Source organism: Sinocyclocheilus rhinocerous, unplaced genomic scaffold (genome assembly GCF_001515625.1).
Source record: "Sinocyclocheilus rhinocerous isolate Xijiao unplaced genomic scaffold, SAMN03320098_v1.1 scaffold551, whole genome shotgun sequence".
NCBI lineage: Eukaryota > Metazoa > Chordata > Actinopteri > Cypriniformes > Cyprinidae > Sinocyclocheilus > Sinocyclocheilus rhinocerous.
The window spans coordinates 742124-756559 of NW_015624564.1; the positions used below are offsets into that span (position 1 = coordinate 742124).

The following is a 14436-nucleotide window of genomic DNA, read 5'->3' on the forward strand; positions in this document are numbered from 1 at the left end:
AACGCTGACAATGTGATTAATATTCATGAACCCAGCAGATAATAGTAGTAGTAGTAGTAGTAGTAGTAGTAGTAGTAGTAGTAGTAGTAGTAGTAGTAGTAGTAGTAGTAGTAGTAGTAGTAGTAGTAGTAGTAGTAGTAGTAGTAGTAGTAGTAGTAGTAGTAGTAGTAGTATCTTTTAATAATAATTACTATTACCTATGACCAACAATATCTTAAACACCATCACCAGTCCTAAGTTCAGTTAAAATTACAAATATGCATTCATTCATGGTTACCAAGTTTTAGTTCTAATCACTAGTTCTATCATTAAATAGTGCTTAATTATCATAATATAATATAATGCTTGATTGGCTGGAGTTAAGAGTGCACATTCAGTTATTTAAGAAGCTGTTCCATTTTACAAAGATAAGCTGATTGGGTGGAATCATGTGTGTGTGTGTGTACTTAACCATATTTTGGGGACAAATTTGTACCCAAAAGTGAGCAAAGCCTGACAAAATCGGCAAAAACCTCAATTTGTGGATGTCCTCATTTGTAAAACTGTTATAAAAATAAAGTAAACAAAGTTTTCTGTGAGGGGTAGGGTTAGGGGTGGGTTTAGGTTAAAAAGTGTATAACTATCTGTATATAAAAACAATAGAAGTCTATGTAATGTCCCCATTTAGATACCATTTAGATGGTAAACAAAACTGAGTGAGGTTATCTCATTTAAGAGCTCCAGCCCTCTGGGTGTTAAGTAGGTACTACTTCAAGAGCACTTTATAAAAATCCTTTGGAACATGTCCAGGTTCACATTCACGACATGGTTTCAGAGATAATACCAGTGAGATACATGCGTCAGATAGAGATAAACATAACATGACTTAAAGGGACAGTTCACCCAAAAATGACTTTCTATTCTATTTTGAAAGGTGTCTACTTTTTTGTCCACACAATGAAAGTCAACAGGGTTAGGCCTGTCGCGATAATTAAATAACCGTCTAATCACGATTATTTGATCTAACCGCGGTTGTTTCAGGCAACCGCGATTATTGTGCTTTTTATATGGCACAAGGGGGAGTCATACACCAAAAGAAACAGAAGAGCAGAAGAGTTTGCTTTTCATGCACTTTATAGCCTATATCATCTGAAGCCATTCCATATCTTAATGTGTTCAATTGTATTTACATTGTTAAAATTAAGTTTACAGAAATTGATCTTCCTTCTGCTGCAGATGTCAGTTAGTCTCCGCTCAGCATTCAAACAGCACGTCACGTTCAGTTATGAGAGTCAGCACGGTAAAACTCTCCAAGATTATGTATTTCCATTATAAAACTTGGTGTAGATAAAGGTCTGGGGATTCGAATAAAATTACATCTTGTAAATACTTCTCTTTGTTTGTACCGTGTGGAGTGCAGCACGCTGTGACTTATGTTGCTTCAAGCACATCATTCTGCACCCTAGATGTGCATAAGCACTGCGACTCCATGTTGCTTCAAGTGCATCATTCTGCACCCTGGATAAAAGCTTTGTGCTGCTCTGTTTGAAGCGTTTCACAATATCAAAATTTTGCACACAGAAAGATTATTAGAAGCCTTTCTTTTTCTCATGATTTCTCTTATTTTCATGAATGTATTTTGTAAGAATACAAATAGTTAAGGGTTAGGGGTGGGTTTAGGTTAAAAAGTGTATAACTATCTGTATATAAAAACAATAGAAGTCTATGTAATGTCCCCATTTAGATACCATTTAGATGGTAAACAAAACTGAGTGAGGTTATCTCATTTAAGAGCTCCAGCCCTCTGGGTGTTAAGTAGGTACTACTTCAAGAGCACTTTATAAAAATCCTTTGGAACATGTCCAGGTTCACATTCACGACATGGTTTCAGAGATAATACCAGTGAGATACATGCGTCAGATAGAGATAAACATAACATGACTTAAAGGGACAGTTCACCCAAAAATGACTTTCTATTCTATTTTGAAAGGTGTCTACTTTTTTGTCCACACAATGAAAGTCAACAGGGTTAGGCCTGTCGCGATAATTAAATAACCGTCTAATCACGATTATTTGATCTAACCGCGGTTGTTTCAGGCAACCGCGATTATTGTGCTTTTTATATGGCACAAGGGGGAGTCATACACCAAAAGAAACAGAAGAGCAGAAGAGTTTGCTTTTCATGCACTTTATAGCCTATATCATCTGAAGCCATTCCATATCTTAATGTGTTCAATTGTATTTACATTGTTAAAATTAAGTTTACAGAAATTGATCTTCCTTCTGCTGCAGATGTCAGTTAGTCTCCGCTCAGCATTCAAACAGCACGTCACGTTCAGTTATGAGAGTCAGCACGGTAAAACTCTCCAAGATTATGTATTTCCATTATAAAACTTGGTGTAGATAAAGGTCTGGGGATTCGAATAAAATTACATCTTGTAAATACTTCTCTTTGTTTGTACCGTGTGGAGTGCAGCACGCTGTGACTTATGTTGCTTCAAGTGCATCATTCTGCACCCTAGATGTGCATAAAAGCTTTGTGCCGGTTTGTTTGAAGCGTTTTACATTATCAAAGTTTTGCACACAGAAGATTATTAGAAGCCTTTCTTTTTCTCATGATTTCTCTTATTTTCATGAATGTATTTTGTAAGAATACAAATGAATGAATGAATGAATGATGCATATAAATGCATCATTCATTAATTCATTCAAATAGTTAACAGAATAAACATGCTTAAATTGTATGCACCAAAGATTTTTTTTCAAGATATTGTTTTTGCTGCTAAATTAGGGTTAATCCAAACCTTTTTTTTTTCTGTGGAATCCAAAAAAGATATTTTTTAAAAAGTGTTTTTATCAATAATACAGGTTCTGTCATCATTTACAACCTCATGTTGTTTCAAAATAATCTGAATACTATGAAAGTCAATGGGTTCCAAAGGGGTTGCTTTGGACCCCATTGACTTTAATAGACTTTAGTCACTCAGGATAAATGCCATATAAAATTTATCTTGGATGAAAATGAGCCTGTGAGGGACAGACTTACAGCCTTAACACACTGTATAAAGGTTCTAGATCATGTCATTTTCACAACTCTTTCATGAAGTTTTTGTCTACTGAAGGTTTTTTCATAAAGACATGTCATCAGTTGAACATTGTATGCTGTGACAGACCCTAACTTAGGACAAAAATACTTTTTATTTTTTATCTTATTTGCGTTCCACAGAACAAGGAAAGTCATAGATGTCTGGATTGATTCTTGAGTGAACCATCCATTTAAGCTTACTTTTGCCACTTTTTATGCGAGTAAAACAAATATCAGACAGCAAATTCTCAGAAAAAGAAGAAACACAATCCGGAGATGTTGCAAGCCAAATTCAAACTCAAATTTCCCTTATAAGCACCAAGGCTTAGCATATCAGAGCATGTTTGCTAACTGCTAGACAAATAGCATCTTAAAATCTTAACTTGTGAGATGTACAGATGTCAAGTGTCGAGGGAGCCACGTGTAGCAACACTTTCAACTGCCAAGTCTTCAGAGATACAGTATGACTTATAATGAATGTGATGTCAACCACTTCCACAACATCACAAGAGTATGATGTCACAGGTCTGCCCATGAAACAGCTCAAAGAAGTCTATTCAGATTAATTTAGTTGCTATGTTGCATTGCATGCCACAACATGAACAGTTGCTGATGTATTTTAATGTTATTTTTGAGTTCAATAGTCTTCAGGAGAGCTCTTTTCTCCCCCACACACCTTTACTGTACTTGAAGGTCTGCTTACCAGATGCTGAAATGCAGCAGCAGGCTAGAAACAGGAAAGGAAGACATTCTGCAGAGCATGCAGCCTTTCAACATCCTGCCAGACTACGGCCACATACGAATAGCTGTGCCTCACGGGTAGCAAAAAGCAAAGACCTTTCTGCACACCAAACAACTCTTGAAGTGGACCACTACACAAAACATTCAATTTAACATACATATCCATCTCCTGAGTCCCCGATACTGTAAAAAGGGACTCGCCAGGTTTTTTGTGTGCCTCATAAATAAGGAATAAGACATGCATGGAGGCAGCTCTCTGAATAAAAGTTTCAAAGGTTTAACGCGAGTTTCCAGCATCTTGCTTTCTTTCAGATGAGGGTTGGTAAATTATGCATGCTCACCGGGACTATTATATGGGATGAATCTAGGCCACTCACCAAAACACCCAACCTCATGATAACAAACCTAAGAACAGGATTTTACAGATACTAAAAGCTCACTAAATTCACTCGAAATATCAAAATACTTATAAGGGAAAATTATATGTTGCAAAAAAGTAATAAATAGCTCATCCAAAAATTTTTACTTCACCTCCATGTCGTTCCGAACCTGTATGAGTTTTTTTTCTGCAAAAACATTTTTGAAAAATGTGTTTTATCAAAAATAAAAATTCTGTCATCACTTATAACCTCACGTTGTTTCAAAAACATTTGATCTTCTTTCTTCTGCGGAACATAAAAAAGGGGAAATTTTGCAAAACATTGTTTTTTTGTTTTAAGCACTGATGATTGATTGTGACTTAAGATGTCACGTCAAATGATGCAAAATAAATTCTATTTGGGTCTTGTTTTACACAAAAAAAAACGTATTGTATAACTTCAGGCGACTTGCCATGTGAACCACAAACCACGTGGACCATTTCATGATGCTTTTATTGTGAGTTTAGCTTGACATTTTCAGTCACTATTCATTGCCATTGCACAGTCCAACCATGGCATTGTTTGAAACGTCTCTTTTTGTGTTTTGCAAAACAATTAAAGTCATACAAGTTCAGAAGACAAAGTCCTGACAAAATTTCTGCTTTACACGAACATGCCCTGCATACTGCAGTTTGAAGCACTGCTAACGTTACACTTAATAAACAACAACAAAAACAAAAGCCGTTTCTCAAAACCTTGTGTCTTGCCAACCAAGACAGCATTTTGTGTATCACGGGTAGGCCTGTCGCAATAATCAATATATCGACTTATCGCGCAATATATGTACACGACCTCAATAATTTTTGGTGACGCAATATATCGCCCAGGGTGGCCAAAAATGCTGGCTAGGTGAGCAACTTATGAGGTTTAGACACAACCAAAAGCGTCTTCGCCATGCTGCATGCTATTGATGTTTGTTGACATGTCTTAGGGATGAGCTTTTGCTTTCTATTCAACTCCACAGACATATATGGGACAATATAACAGGCTGTTACGTGACAATCACTGGTGGCAAAGGTTTCACTGATAAATCCCTATTAGAACAGTCACACCCTAACAAAACAGCACCCGCTGGCAAACTTCTTATCAGCCTTAAAGCAATCATGTAAAGAAGGGCATATCGACAGTCCAAGTCGAACGCACACGCTTCGTGCAACTTCGTTCGGGTTCGGCTTTCGAGTTCGGGACTAGAGATCCAGAGGCCTGGGACATCCGCGGCTGATAGTAGCTCGCCCATCCCGGGCCGGAATCAGCTGTGTCGAGGCTGCGTCTCTCTTCCTCCGCCTTCTGCTGTGTTTACCGTGAATAAACCGCGACTAATACACTTCAATCTAACAGATCAGGAGGAGGAGGGGAAGACGAGGAGGAGGAGGAAGAATCGCTTGCTGTGTCTCTCTCTCTTACCTCTCTTATCGAGATCGTAGCCAACTACCACGAAGTAATCGGCGAGCCTGGTCATCTTATCGAGATCACGGAGACAGGCCTCGGGGGTGACTGTAGTCTTTCCGCGGAACAGACGATATTCCGATCACATTGTGAAGGCAGCGGCGACAGCAGCATCCCTCCAGCAGCAGCCCGCCGCCATACTGTCGCTGAGTGTGCCGTGCCCTGACAGCGCTCTGCGCATGCGCACTGAGCTCAGCGGCGGCAGGGAGGGGCGCGCAGTCAGGGAATGTTGCGTGGTCATTCAGCTCGTGTACTAGATACACTAGGGCTAGGCCTATAAAAAAAGAAGAAAAAAAAACATTAAAAAAAATTTTAAATGCTACATTAAAATTGTATTAATTTGTAACCTTACCATATACTGTACAAGTAGGACAAGTAAGGACTTTACATTAAAATTCGCATTCCAGTGATTATTTAACAAGGCAATATATAGGCTACTTTTACAGAAAAAAATGTTTTTTTTATAAGTCGTAAGTATGAATCGCCTTACAAATAATGGTGAAAGGGACATTAATTTCACCATAAAAATGTAATAGTGTGACTGTGAACAAAACATATTATCATGATGCATTAATGTAACATTAACAACACCTGTTTCATTATGGACAGCTGTAATAAATAGAGAGATTAATAAGTAAGATGATGTTTGAGTTTAAATGCATGCAGATGCAAAATGGACATGCAAAAATACACAAATCTAAAGCATGTCTTTTTCTTGACCAAAAACACCCTCAGTTTTTTTAAGACTAAGACTAAGCAGAAAAAAAACAAATGTATTATTATTATTTAATTTTATTTTGCTCTAATGGCCAGCTGACTGCATTGTATAAATAAATTGACTTGAAATGTTGAGTTGATTTCATATTAGTTTATGTGAGATGAGAGTATTTCAGAGAGCCACATAAATATACATGCATATATAATTTGACCAATATTTTTGCTGCTATGATCTTTATTTTGATCACACACAGACAATTTTTTTCAGACTATCAATGTTCTGTATATATAAATTAAACTTTTTGAATAAAACACGAAACATGTTGTTGGAAGCTTCAGATATTTCATCCCAAACAGTCTATGTGAGATTGAACTGACATTTGACCAAATTCATTGACAAATTTGCATAAATAAAGAGGCAATGCATAAATAATTTGCATAAAAAAGCTTTTGTTATTATTATTTGTCTTGTTCTGTTGCATGCAAATGATTGGGAGGCATGCAAAAACTACACAAATGCTTTCCAGATGTATTTGAGTTGATCTAAAGCACTTTTTTTGTTTGCCAAAAAAACCTTTTTTTAAGACTATAAGCAAAAAAAAACAAAAACACTAGCTTTCTATTTTTTCTATAGAAAAAACTACTTTATTATTTATTTTTTGTTATTTTATTTCCGCATAAAATCATATGTAATGATTTATGGACTTCACTCAAGAGCTGTCATGTGAACTGCTTACAGAAGTCTTTATCTAAATCGATTACTGCCAAAAGAAATCCTGCACAGTTTTCTTCTTAAGGAGCCGTATAGAGACCCTTCAGTCCTATACCTTTCCTCCCAAGCCCCCTAAACATGTGCGATTAGCTCAGCTGTCATTGCTTATGTAACAAAATTGCACTGATTCCATGAGCACGTGGATTTTGCTATAAAGAGTCCATGTTTGGACAGTTGTTGCATAAATGTTACAGTTACGAATCTCATCACAGAGGAAAAAGCTGAAAAGGCCTACCGGATAACCCCCCCATCCCACAATCTGAGGCCTGTGTCCTTGCCTGTAAGCATCGACACGCCTCCAAAAGAATTCCAACACTTCCTGTGTAAAGTTCTTTGACCCAGAGTACTTATCTCACCAGAATTAAAAACAATCACAGCCATGTTATACTGTCAGCCTGTCATCGACAAATCAATTTAGCTGAATGTTCAAGGGAATAACAAAAGCTGTTCAACTGACTGTAATATTCTGTAAATGAATATCTAAGGCAAGCATCCCAGACAGTTGGCGGTAATTATTTATTTGAAACAAAAATGTATATTTAAAAATGTTATTTTTATATTTATATATGTTTTTTTTTTTAAATATCGTAATTTTTCTAGTGGTTTTCTAGTGGCTGTTGAGGCCAGAGAGATCACCAGTCAAAAGAGTCATGTAATTTCATTCGCTCAAGTGGATCACATGACACTTTAGCCCTCCATTTTGTGACAGCCCAACATTTTAATCAAAAAGAGCAAATTCTAAAAGAAAAAGTAGAAAGACTGAGAAAGGAAGAAAGATAGAGGAGTGGAGTCTCTAAGTGGACACAGAGATCACGTTTCCCACAATGCCTTGAGAAAAGCAACATTAACAGTCATGAAGTCTTGGGCACCTCCATATCCAGTTCACAAAAAGAGCCGATCGCACCATCGAGCCAAAAGGGCGACCACTGCACCTGTGTGTCTGCAAGAAAGGTGCATTATGGGATATTTGAGGTTATTATTTATCAAACCTGAATAGCTTGAAATCATATTTAACTCAATATTGCAGAAGATTTCTATGTGAATACAAAAAGGTGTCTTTTCTCATTACAGAAGCTGAGTAATATTCTTATGAAACTGAAAAGTGACAAGTGAGAAGATGACAGGAAGTGTCGTGGGCTGTGCTTTGGTTGGAGCCATGTGACAGGAAGGGCAAATATGTAGACACAAGGTAGTGCTCTGTCTGTGTGTGTAAAGGTGTCTGGGCCAGGGCTGCCAGAATTTCACAACAAAACTGGTGGGGTTCTCCCAGTTCGGACCTGGTAACACTGGTCTGGGCCTCCATTGCATGACATGTAGCCTATTGGGAGAAGTAGAGCTGTTCGGCCGGATTTGCATGTCATGTGACATCCTGTCAACAACCAATAGACAGGAAGAGGTCTCTTAGCTCAGTGAAAATCATAGGTCATCTCATTACATCCTAATTCCTTATTTCACAGTATCTGAGCTGTGAGAAATCCCTACTAATATTGACAAAAAGTAGTGCTGTCAAATGATTAATCGCGATTAATCGCATCCAAAATAAAAGTTTTTGTTTACATAATATATGTGTGTGTACTGTGAATATTTATTATGTATATATAAATACACACACATACAGCATATATTTTGAAAATATTTACATGTATTTATATTCATATAAATTATATAATCTATAAATATATTTAATATATAAATGTAACATATTTTTCTTAAAAATATACATGCATGTGTGCATATTTATATATAGATAATAAATATACACAGTACACACACTTATATTATGTAAACAAAAACTTTTATTTTGGATGCGATTAATCGCGATTAATCGTTTGACAGCACTAATAAAAAGTGTTTTGGAGGCTAAATTTTAATGCGAGAAAAAGGAAAACTATTATTATAATATTTATCATCTAAAAGGTTTTATAGTATTAGTGTGTTTTTCAGTGCTTAGTGTTTCAAAGCATATCATTCTAATGATGTTTTAAAAAATACATATATTTATTAATATGAATATACATATAAAACATATACATATGCAACAATTCCCAAGAGGGTGATTTTTTTTTTTGCGCTAATTACCAGCTGACTGCACTGTAAAAATGAATGGACATTAAAAATGTATTTGAGTTGACATTATTTTATTATAAGAGAGTATTTCAGAGAGCTGTATAAATATACATGGATTTATAATTAATAAATAATATAATTCATAAATTAATATTAATAATAATATAAATTATATTTATAATATTTATTTAGTTGCTATTTTTTTATTCTCACACAGATTTTAAATGTTGTGTGTATAGTAAATTCAACTTTTTGAGTTTCTTGCATTTGTGTTTTGACATCAAACATAAAACATGAAACATGTTGTTTACAGGAAACATCCTGAACAATCCATGTGAGACTGAAAGGAAGTGACATTTGACCAAATTTGCATCAAGAAATAGACAATGTCTAAATAATTTGCATAAAACTATAAACTATTATTATTATGTGTATTCTTCAGTTGCTTTTTCTTTTTTATCCATTTTCATAAGAAAAAAAAAATCTAAGTTAAATTGACAGCCCTAATAATATCTTGTTGAATGCTTATTTTATACTTTAAGTATAAATTTAAAAAGTATTTAATTTTATGTTGATATTGACATTTTTATGACTGTTACTGCCCCGTATTGAATATTGGCATTATTTTACCCAAAACAATCATTCTCATAATAAAGCCTACTTTGATAAAATGTGGATTATGCTGCTAATGAACTAAATTACAATTGAAAGTCTAATAAAAATAATGAAGAATATAACCAGTATCAGCCAGATCAATCCTGTCCAATGGCAAGATGGGAATATAACAATGAGTCATGTGAGGATGATGGAATGAAAGGATGAAACATCCGCGGCGGTCGGTGTCTGTGTTGATGAACCAGCATTCATTCATCTTTTATAACTGCCAGCTATTTGATCCACTAGCACACAGTCTCATGTCTTTGTCTTCATTCACAGAAGGTATTTTTGGAAATATACATCCATTGTTCCCCTGTAGTCACACCCAAATACAACCGCTCAAACAGACTGCCATTCCCACACACAGATCCATAGTTAAGTGTAAATATAGGAGTACAGACATACAGGCGCACTGGCTCATGGGTAATAGTAACAGAACAGAAACAGAAGCGCCGTAAAATAAACATGACCGCAACTGTCCATCACAGCGGTGCAAATAAACTTGACTGTGAGGCATAACAAACCAGTTGTGTTCTCAAACTTGACGATGGGCCATCGTAAACATGCAAGGGAAACAAGCTCAGTGGGAACAAGCATGTTTTCAAATTGATTTAACACAGGGATTTACCATTTCATCCTGCTGGGGAGGAAGGGGGGGAAAGACATCACTGATATTCCAGCACAAGGACCATCATTGGAGAGGTTTGTTTTTGTGTTTGAAATGTTTAAGACATACTGTTTATGTGCACTTTAAACGTGATAAGAATTTTTCCCTGGGAGATCAAATCCACTATAACTTTCTCTTTTGAACCCCAAAAATCTTTCATTAAATTGATGATGGTTTATTCAGTGTAGTTATAGTAATGTTCACTAGGGGGCAGCAAACAAGAGACAACAGGTTACTAATATAGTGCTATCTATCTATCTATCTAGGTCATTATTAGACCTAGCGTACTTTACAAGAGTAACATAATTTCTACACCTATTTACAGTATATTGTAGTGTGTTGATTTTGTCTTTGGGAGGCCCAAGCTCATGCGTGACTTTAATGAGTGTTCTATTCTTCTTTTGTACACATATGCCATTCTTTGGGCATTGCATCATGCCATTCTCTATTATTCCTAATTAAATTGGTTTATCCTCTAATAATCATATGGCCTCCTATACTCATATTTATTAAAACCGTGTATTTATGTGGTAAGCTTTTTTTTTTTAATCTAATTTCAATTGAAAACATTTACATGATCATGTTTTCAGAAAATCACCATATCTTAACAGAGGGCTTGTGTTTCGGTTTGTACCGGATTCACTGGCTGTGGCGTGTAGTAACTCATGTAAACTAATTGGCACATACAGTTAATGAGAGATCAGAGGGGGAAACCAATTGCTCTCATCTGAGATTTGGCTCCAGTTCACAGTTCTGTTGTCACATGATTTTTCATGATTATGTAAATGGAATCACTTGCCAACCAAAGACACATACATCTTGCCGGTCTCTAAGAATTACTTCATTAATCAGTCACCTTGGTTCATTGCGCTGTATATTCACTTTACTGGCTATGTTTTCCAATAACATACATAGAATCAGTTAGTAGCATTAAACATTTACTTGTTTAAATCTCTGAAAAACAATCTCTTAACAAATGTCCAACACTGACCTGAATAAGTGACATATGGCCAACTGTGGAGCCGTGAGACATTTCTAAGGAGAAAAGAAAGAGATTGCGAATAGTGAAAACTATCCGATCTTAGATTTTACATCAGCATATCTAGGAAATCCCATTAAATCTTTTGTGTATTTGTTATTGATGGCACTGTTGTTGCTTAAACATGGGCTAAAAAATCATTTAGAGGCTAAAACTGAACTTACAAGAGCTCGTGACAGTTCTTTGATTTTTCAAGGAAAAAGGGAGAATACCACAAATAGCTGTTCAAAGTTCAAAGATTGTTTGTCACAAGCTTAACTGGCATTAAAATTGCACCGTGATCGTGCATGAGATCCCCAAAAAAAGTAAATAAATATTAAATAATATAGTTCATGACATGGCGATTTAACAGTTTCATTATTCATAATTAAATATTCTTGGGTTTTCAGTGAAAATAATGCAAATTAAATAAGAAGATAACGAACACTACAGCCCATTCAAACTCCACACAAGTGCATGCTTCTTTAGTACACACTTATTGTATAATATAAAATGACTTTGTAGATATCATTCATGAGAATGTTGGTGTGTTGGTAAAATGAGTTGAAAAATGCTTGTAAATGATGTTATTGATACTATTTAAAGGGTTGCCTTTGGTTTTTGATCAGTGTGTAAGTTCAATGTGTGCCGGTTCTGTGAACAGTAAATCTCCATCACGTGCTTTCAGATGGATTTCATTATGAAAAATAACTTTTATATTGATTCAATGGATTTATTGCATTTTGGGGGGGGGGAAACATGTCATGGATTTATTGCATTTTGGGGAAAAAATCATAAAATTTTATAATAAATCTTTGAAAATCAAAATCTGGATTTGAATTTTTAATGTTATTATAACCTAAAGATGCTATGTGAATGTTTGAAACAGAAAATAGTGGTTTTCATCTTGCCACTTCCTTGGTAAAGAAAACACATTTTTACTCAAATTAATCAAAATGGATTTATAGCGTTTTGGAACCAAACTCTTCATTTAAACTATCATTTAAAAGCTTACATTTTACAAGCAGCCCTAAAAATTCAATATCAAGCAAATGTATGCATACAAAGAAAGAAGAACTGTATTTGACACCAATCGATTTTGCCCATATATCGCAGTGACTCAGAAGCAGCATGACCCAGGGTGAATAAGGGATTCGACACACCTTTGAAAAAACGCAATGTAGTCCCGCCCAGTCCGTATTTAAACTCGTCGATGTCCGCTGAACCTCAGACTTCACAAGAGCTTGATCTTGGCGAGCGCACCCGTGGGAAAATTCTCGAGACAGTTTAGCGCGTGGCACTAGATCTTCACCTGAGATAAAGGTCAGTAACGTTTATATATATGATGTACTTATATAAAATATACTCAGAACGTGCTTTAAAATGGAACTAAGAAAAAGGAGTAGGCTGTAATTAGTTGGCAACTAATTAGAGCATGACTTTAACCCTCTAGTTTTGTATGTAGGCTAATATTAAATAATTTAACTATTAAATGCCGTTAAATGTTGGCATTACAACAAATATTTTATGCATAGCAAATGCTAGCAGTATAGCCTAATGTGTTATAAATTTGCTCGTGGAAAAAAAAAATCTAGTAGGCATCAATTAATATTTTCCTCCCCTTCATTTCAGGAACAGTTGAAACGCCACAGTACCTTGAAGTTGGACTTTTGTTCTAACTTGAAAGTTTCAGTTGCTGGAAATTCAATATTGTTCAGGTGCATTGGAAGCCCCCTCCTGACCAAGGGGGCGTGAGAACGTTATTCGCCCAAGATGAGAGCGCTTTTCCCGGTTTTTGTATGTTGCATCAGCCTGCTCTTCTCACAACTGCTGGCTCTACCGGTGAGAAACAGGTAAGAATCCGCTTTTAAAATACCTACAATTTGTTGGTCAGTCTATTTAACTTTTGATTTGAATGTTAATAGTTTAATATAGTAGCCTAGGTAGGCTATGTGTAGACTTTTGTTGTGAAGTAGTATAAATAAGCTCTGAAGGATGAATGAACAGCTGCGCTGTACTACTAAAGGAGCCATTCTTTTGAGTCGAATCTCTTTAATGATTCCGCTGAACCAGTTTCCAAACCCGTTCTGAACAATTGAATCACGAATCAGGCCGAGCGGTTCTCGAATCATCAAATCACTGACTTAAACCGAAAACAGTCCGAAAATATTACTTTCCTGAACAGTTATGTTACTTTTCAGAAATGTTACAAATACACCGTACTGGACAAACTGAGTTTGTATAACAATGTATATAAGTATCATACAATGGGCAAAAGCTTTTTTTCAAGCAGATTCTTTATTATAAATTTAAATTATGTAGGCCTATTTATGTTTTGATGAACTGAACAAGAGCACATGAAATAAAAAATAAAGACTCTTATTAATAAAACACTTTAATAAACAGCAATAAAGTCTAAACTGGCTTTATTGAAATGTTGAATGCCGTACCGGTGAATCTTTAAAATGGATCATTCAAAAGAACCGATTCGCTGAAAAGAGTCAAACGTGCAAATTTAATCTTTGCTCCTTCAAAAAGTTAAACACACCTGTTGAAAGACAAACTTAACTTAAGTTTTCAAAAACATTTCAAAGTAGGCTGGCACCGGGGATGTATTTTATACAAAAGGAGATTATTACACAAAGAGAGGATGTTGTGTCGCTAGAGATAGTGGTTGAAGTGAACAAGGTCAATTAGGATGGTAGACGTGACTGTATAAACGCACGCATCCCACCATTCACAGTAGGCTGCCAAACCTAGTGCCGAAATTTGCACCCTGCCAGATTATGCATCCCCTAGTATTGGTAGGTTTAGGAGTAGGTTTGGGGGAGGGGTTAGGATTAGGGGTGGGGTTGGGATTAGGCAATC

At 35.8% G+C, this 14436-nt stretch overlaps 2 protein-coding genes across 7 annotated transcripts in view; one reads left to right on the top strand and one right to left on the bottom strand.

The window, feature by feature from the left end:
- Positions 1–5832, bottom strand: part of sbf1 (SET binding factor 1) — an 83215-nt gene extending 77383 nt beyond the window's left edge. For 3 of the 6 annotated variants that reach the window (XM_016556532.1, XM_016556537.1, XM_016556525.1), the window contains exon 1: positions 5629–5832. In XM_016556532.1, the coding sequence (XP_016412018.1) occupies positions 5629–5683 (55 nt within the window). In that variant the 5' untranslated portion in view covers positions 5684–5832. The remainder of the gene's footprint in view (positions 1–5628) is intronic. The other 3 variants (XM_016556560.1, XM_016556543.1, XM_016556551.1) reach the window with 1 other exon arrangement.
- Positions 5833–12810: 6978 nt separating this feature from the next.
- The window catches only part of LOC107743397 (ADM2-like), a 12790-nt gene continuing 11164 nt past the window's right edge, over positions 12811–14436 (top strand). The window contains exons 1-2 of the mRNA XM_016556599.1: positions 12811–12891; positions 13201–13421. Of these exons, the coding sequence (XP_016412085.1) occupies positions 13342–13421 (80 nt within the window). The 5' untranslated portion in view covers positions 12811–12891; positions 13201–13341. The remainder of the gene's footprint in view (positions 12892–13200; positions 13422–14436) is intronic.